This window comes from Acanthopagrus latus, chromosome 13, assembly GCF_904848185.1.
Source record: "Acanthopagrus latus isolate v.2019 chromosome 13, fAcaLat1.1, whole genome shotgun sequence".
In the NCBI taxonomy this organism is placed as follows: domain Eukaryota; kingdom Metazoa; phylum Chordata; class Actinopteri; order Spariformes; family Sparidae; genus Acanthopagrus; species Acanthopagrus latus.
The window spans coordinates 6,810,329-6,825,600 of record NC_051051.1 but is presented as its reverse complement, the minus strand read 5'-3'; the positions used below and the strand labels follow the sequence as shown (position 1 = coordinate 6,825,600).

The window sequence follows — 15,272 nt, the reverse complement described above, 5'->3', positions numbered from 1 at the left end:
ATCAGAGGCTGCAAATGGAACAGACATCTGAATATTTCTCTTATTCTAATGTATTTTATCTTTTTTATACTTTGCATAAATTAGTTTCCATACATCAGGAACAAAGGGCATTTTAAGTGCCAGGTCCCATAATTACATAAAGACGCTTTTAGTAAATAACTTCACATTTAGTTGGGTATACTTTCAGACAAATTTCTCCTAAGAGCTGCTACAGTTGACTGAAAAAGTTTACCCAGATCTTCATTCCCAGCGTGGTAAACTATATATTAACCTATAGACAGTTTACATCTGAACACACAGCTGATTACAAGAGGTGAAAATAGACGATCAGTGTAAATTTCAATTCTATAAAAAGTTACAGTCAAATGTGAAGGTAGGCCTGTAAGACTCATCTCAAAAGTCAGTGTTCTGGCTCAACAAACTGAATTGAGGGACGAGTGAGAATTCAAATTGTTTCTATCAACAAACTGTTCCTGCAGTACAAATCAGTGCCCAGTTTCTACAGCCGCGAGGGATAATCAGCTTTCAGACAGAGAAGGGAAGGAAAGAAAAGAAAGGAAAGAAAAGAAAGGAAAGAAAGGTAACAGATAACACAAAAGTGACACACTAGGAAAACTATGATTTATTGTTTTTTGTTTTTTTTGAAAAAAGCTTACACTCATTGAGTACAGCAGATAAAATCTCCAAAAGTCATTTTTCGAAACAGTTGTATTTGGAGTACAGAGCTTCAGAATTTTTTTTTTTTCACCGATTTTTCTTTACAATTCTACATTTGAATCAAGGTCGAACTGGTATTTTTTATAAATTATGTAAAAACCTGATTAACACAAAATCACAGAAGGACTTTAAGGGACATCCAAAAAAACAAAAAAAAAAAACAAATAACATGACGTGAATTTCATGTTACTCACTCTATTATTGTACACAATATACAAACTGGTCCTTTGTATCATTTTCCTCACTTACACATACTGTCTTACTCGGATTAAAAGGTGGAGATAAATAAATAAAAAGGTATCTAAATATCTCAAAAAAACGATATGAGGTAAATGAGCATGGAAAGCATGTTAACTCCAATAAAACGAGCAAAAAGCCAAAGCCTGTGACAACATACAAAAGAGGGAGAAAGAAATTCAAGCATGAGATAATTGAACCGATGACCAGATGTTACCAAGAGACCATTTCATACAGTAACTACTTTTCCAATTAGATTGGTGACAATGTGATCAGAGCGCCAACACCGTGCCCCCCCTCCATTAGTGAAGAAAATAAAAAAAAGAAACAATAACAAAACAGATCTCAGCCGGCTCGCTGTATACTGAAACGGAAAAATAATGAGGTGATCTGTGGAGTCGAGATAACTACGGCTAACGACACTTGGGAGGGGAGTTTACAGCAAAAACAACACAGGCAGAAATGAGAGTACGAGTTAACAACGTGGTACGAGGTGGAGTTTGCAGATGTCTTGCAGATAAAAACACGGCTTCTCCAGTTCTACAAAGAGGAGGAGAGAAAATGCATCAAAAATACTGAACATGTAGAGCACGTGGGTCGAGTGGTGTGCACAGAAGCTGAATGTGTCTTACCTTCACCGGTTAGTGCACATTATCTGTGCTTGTCAGAGGATTTATGAGTATGATTGTTAAGGGAAGTAGTAAATTAAGCTGACTGAAACATGTAATGGATTATTGATTGTCAGAAGCGTCTTGTTTTTTCGAGCTCTGGAAGCATCCAGGCTGCGTCTGTGCTATTATAAGGGCGTGATCCCCTCCTCCCCAAAGTATATAATCCATCTGATTTCCATGACAGGAAATGAAAAGTTCATTAGCTGCACTTTCTGGAGACAGAAATGAGCCGACAGTTCGATTCTCAAATGGGGAAAAAAAAAATATCAACGGTTATAAGCTGATGATGAGCGAACTAATTATGTTTACAAGCAGGTCTTTGTGGTTGGCCTGTCAGTGCGACATCGCATCGACTGCAATTTGGAACATTATTGCATCTGAGAGTGTTTAGTGACATATTATAGATATGAATAGAGGCAATTATCTCATAATGGTCAAAGGGAAACAAATGTATTGCAGTGAGTGGCTGAAACACTGGAGACGGCTGGACAACATTAAGTTAATTCCTCCAAAACTCACTAAATTTACATGCACGTTAATATTCCTTCAGTTTTGTTTTTATTTTACTTGCACGCTGGTCATGTGAACAACATGTCTAACTTGGATATCAAGATTGATTATGATTGCATGGCTCGATTTAGGGTTTGTACTGCCGTTTGTGACAAACAGCTTCCTGCCTGTTAACGGCCTGCTCAGTGTTGCCTAGACAACAGTTTGCAAGGTCGGGTAGAAATGATGGCCTCAAAGAAAAGCACACATTACTGGTTGGAGGAAGAAACATAACTACTTTTAAATAAAATTAAGACTTGGATGGGAAAAAAGTTTTCTTATATGTGCACTAATATGGCAAAGGACAGAACAACCAAACACCTGGCCGAAGCAGACACACCTTCAAATATGAAAACACTCACATTAAACAGCAGAACACACCCAGAGTTATGATTCAGAAGTCATGTTTTAAGGATATTGCTTTTTCTCTTCCTTTCCTCCGCTGCTATCCCTCTTTTCTTTCTTTTCAGATTTCTCTTTGTCGTGCCTGGACTCCTGCAACACAACAACACAAAGACATACGAGTTAAAACAGCCGCCGTAATGAAAATAAAGCTTCATCTACACATGAAAACGTGCTTTATCTGAAAAAGTTTCTTCCATCAGGTAGGAGAGAGTGTGACGCTGGTACAGGATGACAAACCGAGCTGACCTTTTTGCCTCCGGAGGACGTCCGCTCAGGTTTCACAGACTCAGCCTTCTCTTTACTGGAAGATTTGGATCTTTTGCTCTTCTCTTTTTCAGCTGAAAGCGGGGAGTCACAGGAAGGACTTGTGCTCTTGCTGTTTTTAGAGGAATCTGAGGAGAGAGAAAAAATTAGTTTAGCTCTTTGTTTGCACTGTGCCTGCTAGGTGAACGTCTGCATTTGATTGGTCTGAAAAAACACGTACTGGTTCCGTTCTCATCCTTTTTTCGTTTGGACTCTTGGCTCGTTTCGCGGTCGTTGACAGCGTGGTCCTAAAAGAGAAGCAACAGGACATACAGTACGTTAATGGCAGTAATTATAAATCCTGTAGTCAAAAGATATTAGTCAAGCATTTAGCAACAATAACTTCCATGTAGGAAAATATTTAATCTATCGCTTGTTGATCCTCCAGGTTCAACTTATTACCAATAAGGGAAATAACTGGATGACCTTTCCAAAAACCCATTTCACAAAGTGCAGCGATCTTGTTAAATACTGACTCTTTTCCTTTCTTTCCGATCCTTCTCTTCCTTCTTCTCTTTGGATCGGCCTTGTGTGCTGTCTGAATCTTTCTTCTCCGTCTCCCTCTCTCTGCTCTTGGACCGGGCTACTGAATTGTAGTTGGCGTGGTGCTGCGAAGATGATTATACATGAACAGAGCAAGAAAAAAAACAAAATATGTTTACGTTGTCAGGAGGGCGTTTATATCAAGTGCTGAAATCACAACAGATTTAAGAGCCCCGACACACCAGGCAGACGAAAAAAGCAGAACTGCTGACTGGGCCCTGACGGTGAAAGAAAGCGTTCTGATTGGCTGCTCAGCTCAGCAAATCGGTCCACAGGAAGAGAACTAAAAACTAAAATGGAAAGTCCTTTGAGCCTGACGTTTTAGTATTCATTAGTTCATCTATTAAGGGTTTCTCCTTATATCCCATCCGTGGCTCCTCGTCAGATCCATCTGCAGCTTTTTTAATCGAACATATTCTCAGTTAGAGGCTATTTTAACAGCAGAGGTGTGTTCTAGTTTTCCTTTGTTGGATAACATATACAGACTGCTGCTCGTGGTTTTGATAGGTAGGTGTAAAATGAATGAACTAGATAACCGTCTATGTGTTCAAGTGCAGCTGTCTGGCCAAGACACAGGCGACGTGAGGAGACTCAACAATCAAGCTTTCGTGGCCTCTGGTACTTTGAAGTGGGTTTGGTGTGTCTGGGCCCCTAAATTGTTCTGTGACACATAAATAAACTACATCAGTAACAAAACAAGGGCAAGACGGGGAGGTCTGCAACCAGTATTGATCAACCTGATTGATTGTGGTAAGAATTTCATGAATAACATCACCGCAGGAGGGCAACAAAACCTGACACAAATAAAGGATGAAGCTTTACTGCGACACTCACTGCAGTTCCATCTATTCAAGCTAACATGATTTGAACAATTATTACATGTTTTGAAGGTGTTCAAATGGTACTGGAAGAGTTGTGTTAGCTCCAAGTTAAAGCAGGAATACACAGTAAAAAAAGGTAATAAATCAACTCATCACTGAGCTCAAGATGAAAACTAAGTGGAACTGTTAATAATCTGTTATACTCCATGTCAACAGTGTCGGCAACACTTTAGCTTACATCCCTTTATATAGCAAACAGAATGTAAACAAGATTTAAAAATAGCTTAAAGAAACTAATGCAGCTGGAGGAATTTGTCATCACCTCCGAGTCTTATTCAAACAGATAATAATTGACAATAAAGTCAAATCAAATTGTGATTGCATAGCATTTGTCTTCATCACTTAACACAGAGACTCAAAGAAATAAAGTGTTACCAAACACCACATATACAGTATAAGACCAGTGTATTTATAGATATTGATGTGGGAGTGTTTCTATATTCTGAACATGAATATGATTCTCAGCAGGCACATGCTGATCAGTGACTGATGTTTTTCAAAATAACAGCTTTCAGTGAAACATTTCACCCCCAACAGTTTTTTACAATACACAACCTGCCATGACTTCATATTTCATTGCTTCACATCAGTGACTCACAGAGACAGTGATCGACAGACAGAAGTGCAGGGTGCAGATGATACAAACATATCCACATAGACACAAGTCTGGAGTAGCCGCCTCTGTCAAATATCAGCTCGCAGGTGAAAACGCCAATTACTGCGATGACTTTATTCCATCTGTGCTTCATTTAAGTCAATTAAAGCTCTGGTTGGTAAGATATTCTAGAAGCATTTTTTTGTCATATTTCTAGGAATTCTTTTAAGAGCTTGATAGCCAGCAACAAATCAAATGCGGTGACAGATAAAAGAAAAGAAAAAATTCCAGTATGTGCAGCTGTCAAAGGCCTCTGCTAAACCCAAGTGAGTGAGAGGCTCCCCGTCTCTCTCTGCCAGGGCTGGGTGGCATATTGAGCCATTTTAGAGTCAAGCTAAGAGAGCTTATTGAACGCAGTGACACACTAACATCTTCCTGCTAGTGACTGAGAGCCAGCGGGCAGCTTGTGTCTGTATAGGCAAGTGGCTCTGGAGGGATTTTTTTTTGTTTAGCATGCTCCAATCTTACCAACTCCAACTTTAAATTGAGAACACCAAATGTGATTCATTATTGAGACAAACAAAACGTGATGAGACCCACAACTATGATGATTTTTGTTGTCGACAATGAATTTGTGTCGTCAAGTTACTAACTCAGGGACAGAGCTTTAGTTTTTAAATTGGAAAGTCGTGTATGTCCAGATGTGTAATGTAGATGTGTCATGTGTTGCTTATAGTGACGAAGCATGAGATGATAACATGGCCACTGTTCGACAGAGCCTTTTAGCTTCTCTTAAATCATTGCTTTGGTTTTTAATTCCAGCAGCCTTCTCACTCATTGGTTAAGTTTACTTATGGAAGGCAGAAGCTGGTTTACCTGTAGCTGGAGGACCTATTTTCTCAAAAATGGTGTGAAAATTAAACAGACACTTAATTGGTCGTATATTTGTCTCCCTGTCTGCTGAATGTGTAAACAAGTGATTGCTAACAGGTCTTTGAAAGTGATGGTATGTGAGATGTGGTGTTTTCAGTTTCTCTCACTGCCTTCTCGTGGCCAAAAAATATCGACTGATGCAGCTTGAAGGGTCGACTTTGGTAGATGTGACACATGAACCAATCCACTTATGCAAAAAAATAAAATACAAATGGACAGATGGACAGATGTAAAATGAGTTATTTCTTGTCAGCAGCTGCACACACAACAGATAATCTGTGAGAAGATACAAGTAGCAGAGTCAGTTCAAACCTTGGATGTGGACTCCTTGGGTTCGTTGTTATTGTCCTGTAGGGATGAATGGAGATGACAGATGAGCTGGGAGGTGGTGGGGGTTGGGGGGAGGTTGTCAGACAGCAGTAGAGAGTTGGAAGAAGGGGTGGGGGGGTTGGGGGAGCTGGGGCTGGCCAGACCAACAGCATACTTCTCCCTTCACCTCTGACCTTCAAGGACTAAGGCTTTGACAAGGTTATTACATAGAGGAGAGTTCATAAGCTCAACATCTGGAATGTCAATACTAGGAATAGAAAAACCCTGAGCATATATGAAATTACTGCTAGTCATAGAACTACAGACATGTCTGCAATATCAGGCAGCATAATATAAAAGTCCTACAGCGCAGCTGGTATTCAATATTTCTAAAGTGCAAGTGCTTTGTGTATATGTGTACATGTATGTGTATATGTGTACGTGTGTGTGTGTGTGTGTGTGTATGTGTGTGTGTGTGTGTGTGTGTGTGCGTGTATTTGTGTGCCTGCATGTGCAAAACAAATCACTCATATCTTGTGTACTTTACTGCATCCCTACATAGGTAACTGTTGCTGTCACTTACAGTTCAGGAATGGATAAGACACAGGGAGCCTATTTCTCTGGTGGAAGGGTAAAATAAAGACCTATCACAAGCTTCCAGTTGTTTGGGCAACGCTCCAGACGATTCAGGCTTCGCCCACTCTTTCCCTCCCTCTCTCTCTTTGTAGGGGCAGGCTTATTTTCCTCTGCATTTTGGCTGATTCAAAACTGCGACATTCATTTTCTCCGTTGACCTCAGTTGCTGGTGGCGCTGATCTCTCATTGACTGCTTGCCAGGAGGTAGTGCGACTGTTGATGCTGATGGCTGGTAGTTGTGGGGACAGCGTTGACGGGGCTGGCAGGACTGACTGGACACGCGTCTTGTGACGTGAAGGTTTGCATGCAGGCCGTTTTAGCAAACGGAGATAGGAGGGGGGGCTGATGACTCAGCCGCAGCAGAGATGTGCTCCTACAGTGGAGGGGTTGCTGGACACCACCCGACTCTGCGCTGGCTCCGGGCACGTTGAGGGCAGAGCAAAATACTTTAAATCTTTAATCAGGGATTCTTCTTGACTTGCAAAAACAGGGAAAATTATCTTGGGCAAGTAATAAAACACTGCTCTTGGTGTTTAAAAAAAAAAAGAAAAAAAAAATTCTTTGCCATTGGAAACTGTGAAGCTCTTGATTTGGCAAGCCATTTTTCTTCAGGTGGATATTATTCCCAAAAAGCAAAAAAATCCACACCGAATATAGAAATGCTTAAAAAAATTTCTTTCTTCCCAAGGCACACTGACTGCTTTCATTAATATGAAAATAGATAAATATTTCAATATGAAAATACTCAATATATACAATAATTTCTTGGCTAAGTCCTTGAGGGGTTTTCTCCAAATTCTGCAAAATATTATGCTGATGTCCATGGAATGCTTTCCAACTCCCATGGATTCGGTAGGGCTTTCCAGATGTCATGCACGCGCATGTACGACAACTCTCCGTGGTGATCTTCGGGGCTGCTGGAATGTGCAACGGCAGGGAACGCTCCGGCAGATAGAGAAGAAACGGGCACAGCCTTCCTCAAGCCATACTAACCTTAACAGACGAGGAGTGGGACGGAGAAGAGTGACTGTCGAGCTTTCGTCTTTTGTGATCTATAAGGACAGGGAAAGGGAAATGTGTGTTTAACTGAGATGCACCAATCAGCCTCGAAGAAACCCCTCAATGTCTCAAGTCGAAATGTTTCTACACTTTTAATGAGCCGTGTGGAGGACACTGAAGTGTAACAGACAACCAGAAAGGCTCCTTACCCCTCTCAGATTCGGCTGACTCCGATCTGGGAACTGGTGACTTGAGGGATCCGGCCATAGCGCTCCTGTCTCCTTTCTCCTTGCTCTTGGACTCCTTGATGGCATCGCGCTCCCTGGACGGCTCTGCAGGCTCCCCGTTGCCGGCTTTGGCCTTGTCGTCTTTGCTGCTCTTCTCCTCGGCCTTCGTTTTCTCCCTGTCTGCCTTGGGGGTCTTCTCCTTACCCTCGCGTGCCGCCCGCTCCTCCTTTCCTGCTCTCTCGTCTCTCTGCTTCTCCCGGCGGTTCTCTGCCTTTGTCTCTGGAGTGCTGCCTGGTGTCTTTTCCTTCTTCTCTTTTTTCTCCTTCCCACTCTTCTCCTTGTCGTCCCGGTCTTTTACGGCTTTGGTGCTACAAAAGAGAAATATTTTTTCTTTTTTAAAACTCTGACCCATTAAATCATAAAACCTACAGACAATACCAACTTGAGGTACAGCTGGACACAATGATGTTACTCATGTTGAGTTCTGAAGCTTTGTTTGAGATAACTTTCTGTGAGAGCAGCTCTCGAGGTGCCTACCTGTTGAGGGCACCGTTCCCATTGCTGGTGGTCACTTTGGCCGCTGCACTGTTGGCTTTGTTCACTGGCTTTGTGGTCCCCTGAGATTTATCTTTGCCCCGATCTGCATAAAAAAAATAAAAATAAATGGAGGATTTATTAACATTACTCAAGTGCATTTTATGATCTGTAGTGTCACTGAAGAGTTCAATCAACTAGTAAATAATATCTTAGTTGCTCTGTTTCTCTGAAACCAAACACTATCATAAGGGGGAAAATATTGCACAAAATATAATGAAAAAAAAATCTATGACAGAGTGATTTAGCATTGGCACTTCAGATGAAAATTAGGCTCAAGGCTAAATCTAATACAGTATAACAATGTACCTGGTTCCTTACTTATGAATGAATAAAATATTCCAGCACTGCATTTAAAAACAGCCTTGCTGTGATCCGAACCACTCACCGCCATCCTCTGACGTCCCCTCATCCGTCTTGCTCGTGCTGGTAGCAGGCTTGCCTGTGCTGCCGGGGCCGTTCTGTTGATTGGCAGGAGTGACACTGCGCGCCGGCTGCTCCTTGTGGTGAAACTCATTCTCAGGGACCATGTGCACCTTCTGGCTTTTCAACCGACCTGAATAACTGTAAGACGCATAAAGAGTTTGCACATGGCAAGATACAAAAAACACGCAAAAAACGAACTTCTGAGTGTCACACGGCGTAAACAAAAGTAACCCACTTTCCCTGCAATTACAAAACGGCTGCGTACTTGGCTATAAATAAAAGCAAGCATGGGCACTTGTAAGTGTTGGTAAGCAAGTACAGAATTCGCTTAGAATGGATTTTGATTCAAGTCAATTGTTACCGCCTGAAGAAGAAAAACAAACTGTCGCGCATTTCCACTCCAGACAGAAAAATACAGTGCAGTGACCATCTGGCAAATTGTTACAACCTTCCACAGCCTGTCTAATCAACCCTTTTCACAACAAGCCTCAAACAACTGGGTTACTGACACCAAAGCAGATCACAAGAAGACATACTCTGTTAATTCTCTCGCAAAATAAATAAATAACTATGTAACAGGGGCTACACTGCTGTTTTCTCAGGACCTATCTTCTCATGTTTCTGGAATATTACCACACTTCATATAACACATGTCAACTGTATGCTCCACAGAGAGCGGTACAGCACACAATGCTGTGTTACCCCATTGCTAAGGCATAGAGGTCTGGCCTCTTGTCCTTCTCCTCGAGGCAGATCTTGTGGACACGGCACTCCAGCGCTTGGCCCAGGTTCAGGACCTTGGGGTAGCAGGGCAGGATCTTGGTGAGCACAATAAGAATATTCCGGATGTGGGTGTAATCTCCTGTCTCCAGACAGTGAACTGAAGCCTAGATAGAGCAGAGTTCAAGGACATGATCAGATAGTTACACAACATCCATAGAGCATGATGACAAATGTTGAAGGAGGGCAGCTCACTTTAGTCAGCATGTAGTGCCACTTGTGCACCACATGCCTAAAGTTCTCATAATCTAGCTGATCCGCTTTGTTCCCTCCATCGAAGCCTGTGGCTCTGAAGATGGTCAGGAAGCCAGGGTAATTAACACACTCCTACAACCACACAAAAAGAGGAGATGGGTTTAATGGCCACTCATCTTATGCCAAGATGCTTCATACAAATCAATGTAAATGGGGAAGAGAAGGTAAAAGTGGACACCTTCTCATAAGTTGCACGGTCGCTATGCCAACGGGTCACAGTCTCCAGCATGCAGCAGAGGAAACGTCCATAGCGGTGAGACTCATTCTCCGTACAGCTGGCCACAGTGTAAATGATAGCAGAGAACACCTGCAGAGAGACACAATGATTCAGATGACGTGTGTGAAGAAGCCACACAGTGCAAAAATGTTTCCAGATGGTCAAAGCTGGTCAAAAAGAAAAAAAGGTTTTAATTGTCTAGAAATTATTAAACATCCCTATAAAGCTTAAACTTGATGGTGCATGTGGATTTTGACATTTAATCTTGAGTGTAATTCTACTGATTATTTCAACGACCGTTTTGCTGACTGGGCCAAATTAGAGAATTCATTAACCACATTACTAATGTTAGTTAATTAAAGGCACCTTGTAGCTTTAAGAACACTGCTATAAAAATGTAGTATGATTGATTATCATCCTCTCAAGTATATATGAATGTCTTACCCTGTCGTAGCACAGGAGGGTGCAGAAGTTGGGTGTTTTTTGCTGGTGGACCAGCTCAACAAAACGGGCACAGTAGACGGCATCGATAGAAGAGAAGATGCAGCGAGGGAACAGACAGAGCTGCAGGAACTTTGTTATGGTCTCGTTCTTTGTGGATTCTGTAAGAAAACATTAAAAGTTGTTAGTAATGTAAACCTATAGGAAATAAACTTTAAATGATGATGCTGTGATCAGTCATATTGTGTCTACATGGAGTTAAAACTGAATTAAGTAAAACTTAATTCATGTTCTTTATATCATTTGAGTGAAGCTTTTTTTTGTCTATATACATTCAAGTTTTTAAAAATCATTCACACTAAAGGGATCCACTTTGTTCTTCTTCTTATGATACTTACTTGCCAACAACCAGTTGTCTTTCTCCAGTTTGAGGCGGTGGAGAACCCTTTGGACGTGCTCCAGCTGCTTCTTTTCCTCCTCCTGCAGTTTTTCCTGCAGGGCAGTGCAGCGTTCCTTCTCTTTCTTTTTCTTGTTCAAGGGCTACATGAAAGGAAACCACAAAATATATTCACACCACTAAAGATGTACAACACTGGCAGCTTAGTTTAGCATCAGTTGCTTCTCTGCGTTAGCTGCATTCTGTGAACTGTACAGGGTCACTACAGAGGCAGTTACTGTAACTAAACATTTGCATCAGTTAAGTGTAAAATGTAAAAATGGTCACCAGTGCTGTTTAGCAATAGCTGAGGTCAATCTACTCACTATCTCCGGGTTTTCCTCGATGGCTTTGATCTGGACCTTGAGCTTGTTGACCTCACGTTCGTAGGCCGAATGTGGAACGGCCAGGTCGTACATGGTGAGTGACCAGAAGGTGGCGTAGAATTGAGGGCGAAGGTCGTCCCAAACCCTGGCCGGATGCAGGGACACTACAGCCTCGTGCACTGGCGTCATCACCTGTTCACAGGCTGCCACATACTTGTGTACCTTCTGCTGCTGCTTGTTGCCCTTCTCTGCTTTCTTCAGCTCATCATACTTAGACTGCGGAGAAAGCATTAAAGATTTGAATGTGAATTTCTGCCTTTGAATACAGGCAGCTTTAAAACGCTTTCAAACATCTTCAAGCTCTCCTTTTCTTGTTTCTGTTCCAACAATGGGGATCAGCTTTAGGGCAGCTTTAACACTGCTCCATTTAGGTAGCATCAGACACTGAGTCAACCTACACCAGCTCCAACGTTCAAAATGGAGAATGTAAATGTATCATCAGCACACAATTCTTTAAAACAACAAATCATTGTCTCAATGTTATGGACACCAAAAAGTCCACTCACCAAAATCTGATGGGCGTACATTGGGCGAGACAGGAAGAAGGCAGCATCATGTGGGGTGTGGAACTGGTTACAAAGGATGTCAATGGAGGGGACCCGCTTGATGTAGTCCTCTGTGCTTAGGTTGGAGGCCAGAAAGCCGCCAAACTGCACCAAAGTGTCATGACACTGCAGGAATACAAATGATTATATCAGATAAACCAATTCAGGGATATCACTGCTGAAATAATGTTAAGCAATAGGTAGATATATTGGACAGTGAGCACGTACCTGGTCATAGAGGTGGCCAACAAGTTTGAGATGTTTCTCTCCACCCTCTAAGAAAACCACTCCATTCCGTTGCTGGGCCATTAGTAAACACAGCGGCAAGGCCAATTCATGGTCCAGCAGCACGTCCTTCAGACGTTGTGACGACTTCTTAGTGTTCCTGATCTGGCCGAAGTAGCCCCCCTGTTGAGAGATGACAATGACCATAAGCTCGGGTGTAGCACTGGTTAACACAAGTTTCACTCAAGAGGCTGCATTAGGAAATGATGACTATACTTGATTCTGCGTACCTCAGCTTTGAGTTGCTCCCCTCCAGTCATGGCCTCTAACTGCTCCGAGGTCATCTCATCTGTGATCTCGATGCCAGCCATTTTCTGCACTACCTCTTTCAGTATCAGTAGGTCAAAACTGCAGAGAGAGAAACAATGTGTACAAAAGGCAAATTGATATATGGAGTGAAACATAGGTTTAGGCCAAAACAGAGATTACATGGAGTTCATCCATGCAAACAAGTCACACCGTTGTGATTTGGAACAAACTTACCTCTTCCCTGCCTTTAGCTGATTGGTGACATACTGAAGGAGGCCAGCCAGCTCGATTGGGTATTTCCTGAACACGGCTCCACACAGGCTTGCCAGGCCTTGGTTGACAAGCGGAACAGGTGTAGGTCAGACACTCATTACAACATCAAACAGGTTTCTCTTCTTTTGCATGCATATAGAATGATGTGACTGCTGTACAGTGACAGGCTGGTTAACTGAAGCCACATACTTTGAAGCCATGAGGAGATGGTGGTGTCGTCATGCTTCATCTTCTCTTTCTCGGGATTGGCCAGAGCCTCAATGATGCAATCTGAAGACAGAGTTAAGGAGAACAGCATAGAACTCCACCGCCTCCAAAAAAAAAACAAAAAACACACACGTCTGTGGTTGGCTCAATAAATAAAAGAGGGATCAGTGAAGGATACAGGCCAAGACATCATAGTTGAGGGATGTGAGGTATTTCAAAGAGTCCACCACTGGTACAATGAGGTTGTCGTACCACTGAATCTGAGACAGCATCTGATACACAAACAGGAAAGAGGAGGAGATAAAACAACTATAACGTGTATACAGTACCTCCATGAGTAAACAAATCTGCTCAAGTCATTCTTGCGGTACATGTACGTCAGCGCTTTAATATCTACACATCAGGGGAGTGGCAGAGATGTGCAAAAATTCAAATGACTTTGATATTGTAATTGCAAAGATTAAGCCAATAAAAAATACAGAATAGTAGGAAATAGTGGGTGAGAATACATTACAGCCCAACACTTTGCTCCCAATTAAAATGTTTCTACTGTTTCTAACGATTCATTTTATGCCAAAGGAGGAAGAATGTTACTGTTATGCTAAAATGACTGCAAATGCATCATACCAAAGTATACCAAGTGATTCTTTTTTGTCAGTGCCGCAGGAAAAGCCGCCCCAATTTCTTGAGTTTTTACCAAGTGGCTTTTACTTTGATTCATGAATGTGTGATTTGCAAGCAGAGCTCTAGGTGTAAACAATTCCCAGAGCAGATGCTACTGCAAAGGTCAGAAAAATTAAAAGGAAAGGGGGGAGGGCTGATATATAGAGCGAGCAGGGTGCTACATCCACCTGAATATCATTTAAAAATTAGACTAAAAGCATGATGAAATAATCAAAGCATAATACACTCACATAATCAAAGAGGATGGTGGGATTGCTATGGCTCAACTTGCCAATCTGCCTTCCAGATTGTTTCACATTCTCTTTGGTCAACCGCCTAGGGAGGGGGAGAAAGCACAAGACAGGAAACAGTGGATTAAAAACACAAGACGACGCAAAGAGTGCTGTAAGCAAAGACTGTCACTTCTGAGAGCTTCACAGCGAATTGAAAAACGCTTTTATGGTTGTCAGCTTAAGATAAAAGTAGTGTCATTGATTTCTTCAACAGCAACACAGTGCCAGAATAATAACTCAACCAGAACAAGAACACAGTATTCCAAGTCCCACTTCTTTTTCACTCGATTGCTGTTCACATTTGATTGTTCTTTCAAATGTCTGGTGAAAAAATGAAACATTCAGAACAACTCAGCTCTGCATGTTTTACTATGATATCCAATTATTACTACCGAGTGACATCTAATGAATAATAAAATGTGCTATGTTTAAGGCTTAAACCTAAACATTACACCGTCAGTGGCTTTATGAATGAACATTTGAAAAAAAAAAAAAGGACAATGATATCAGATATTAACAGTCTTCATTCAATGGAATCTAATCCTGATGTTGACTGTGAGCAGCATGAACTAACAAATGAAGTGGGTACTATATTGAAGAAGTAGTGGCACATATTAAAGATGCTGATGACGTGATGTACTAGTGAACTTCTGCTGATAGTGTGCTGTGCCCAATCCAAGTGACTTCCCAAAGATGATGTTCTGCTTTTGTGCCATGCTGGTAAAATGCACTGCAGTACGTGTTGAAAACAATAAGAAATGTGCTGGCGAACTGCAAAAAGACTCAAAAAACTTGATATGAATGGGAAAAAAGGCCCCCCATTTATATAAGGTTTACTTGATCTTTTATAAATAAAGCAACAGTCTGCAGAGAAAAAAGTGGGACTGGACAGTATGAGCTGTGAGAATGAATGGCTACACATTTCAAACAACCACATACACAATGAGGAACATGTGGTCTACAAGGACACAGTACTGCCCCGGAGTTTGGACTGAAGACAGCAAAAGTCAGCCAAAGGTAAAAAGACAGATGATTGCGCAGCGATGGTACACTGGGTGCTGCAAAGAAACTTACTTCATAATGTATTTGGCTCTTTCCACAGTTTGCGCTTTGACTTTGACCAACAGTGGATGGCTGGAATAGGTCTCATTCTTCCACTGTCCATATAACCGGTACCTGAGGGACCATAGATTGAGGAAGCACATTTAAACTGCAAG

General features: G+C 41.7%; 1 protein-coding gene across 3 annotated transcripts in view; it reads right to left on the bottom strand.

Annotated features, from left to right (window-relative positions):
* Window positions 1–599: 599 nt before the first annotated feature.
* The window catches only part of thoc2 (THO complex 2), a 23,408-nt gene continuing 8,735 nt past the window's right edge, over window positions 600–15,272 (bottom strand). Inside the window, exons 15-39 of one of the 3 annotated variants that reach the window (XM_037120624.1) lie at window positions 15,130–15,231; window positions 14,014–14,098; window positions 13,278–13,371; window positions 13,082–13,162; window positions 12,854–12,950; window positions 12,601–12,718; window positions 12,314–12,493; window positions 12,047–12,211; window positions 11,481–11,756; window positions 11,117–11,258; window positions 10,722–10,879; window positions 10,239–10,367; window positions 10,001–10,132; window positions 9,728–9,912; window positions 8,988–9,163; window positions 8,543–8,645; window positions 7,988–8,373; window positions 7,773–7,831; window positions 6,147–6,182; window positions 3,359–3,490; window positions 3,064–3,130; window positions 2,826–2,971; window positions 2,593–2,669; window positions 1,587–1,633; window positions 600–1,494 (exon numbers count right to left, since the gene is read on the bottom strand). In XM_037120624.1, the coding sequence (XP_036976519.1) occupies window positions 1,606–1,633; window positions 2,593–2,669; window positions 2,826–2,971; window positions 3,064–3,130; window positions 3,359–3,490; window positions 6,147–6,182; window positions 7,773–7,831; window positions 7,988–8,373; window positions 8,543–8,645; window positions 8,988–9,163; window positions 9,728–9,912; window positions 10,001–10,132; window positions 10,239–10,367; window positions 10,722–10,879; window positions 11,117–11,258; window positions 11,481–11,756; window positions 12,047–12,211; window positions 12,314–12,493; window positions 12,601–12,718; window positions 12,854–12,950; window positions 13,082–13,162; window positions 13,278–13,371; window positions 14,014–14,098; window positions 15,130–15,231 (3,154 nt within the window). In that variant the 3' untranslated portion in view covers window positions 600–1,494; window positions 1,587–1,605. Of the gene's footprint in view, window positions 1,495–1,586; window positions 1,634–2,536; window positions 2,670–2,825; window positions 2,972–3,063; window positions 3,131–3,358; window positions 3,491–6,146; window positions 6,183–7,772; window positions 7,832–7,987; window positions 8,374–8,542; window positions 8,646–8,987; window positions 9,164–9,727; window positions 9,913–10,000; window positions 10,133–10,238; window positions 10,368–10,721; window positions 10,880–11,116; window positions 11,259–11,480; window positions 11,757–12,046; window positions 12,212–12,313; window positions 12,494–12,600; window positions 12,719–12,853; window positions 12,951–13,081; window positions 13,163–13,277; window positions 13,372–14,013; window positions 14,099–15,129; window positions 15,232–15,272 lie in introns of all 3 variants that reach the window. The other 2 variants (XM_037120625.1, XM_037120626.1) reach the window with 2 other exon arrangements.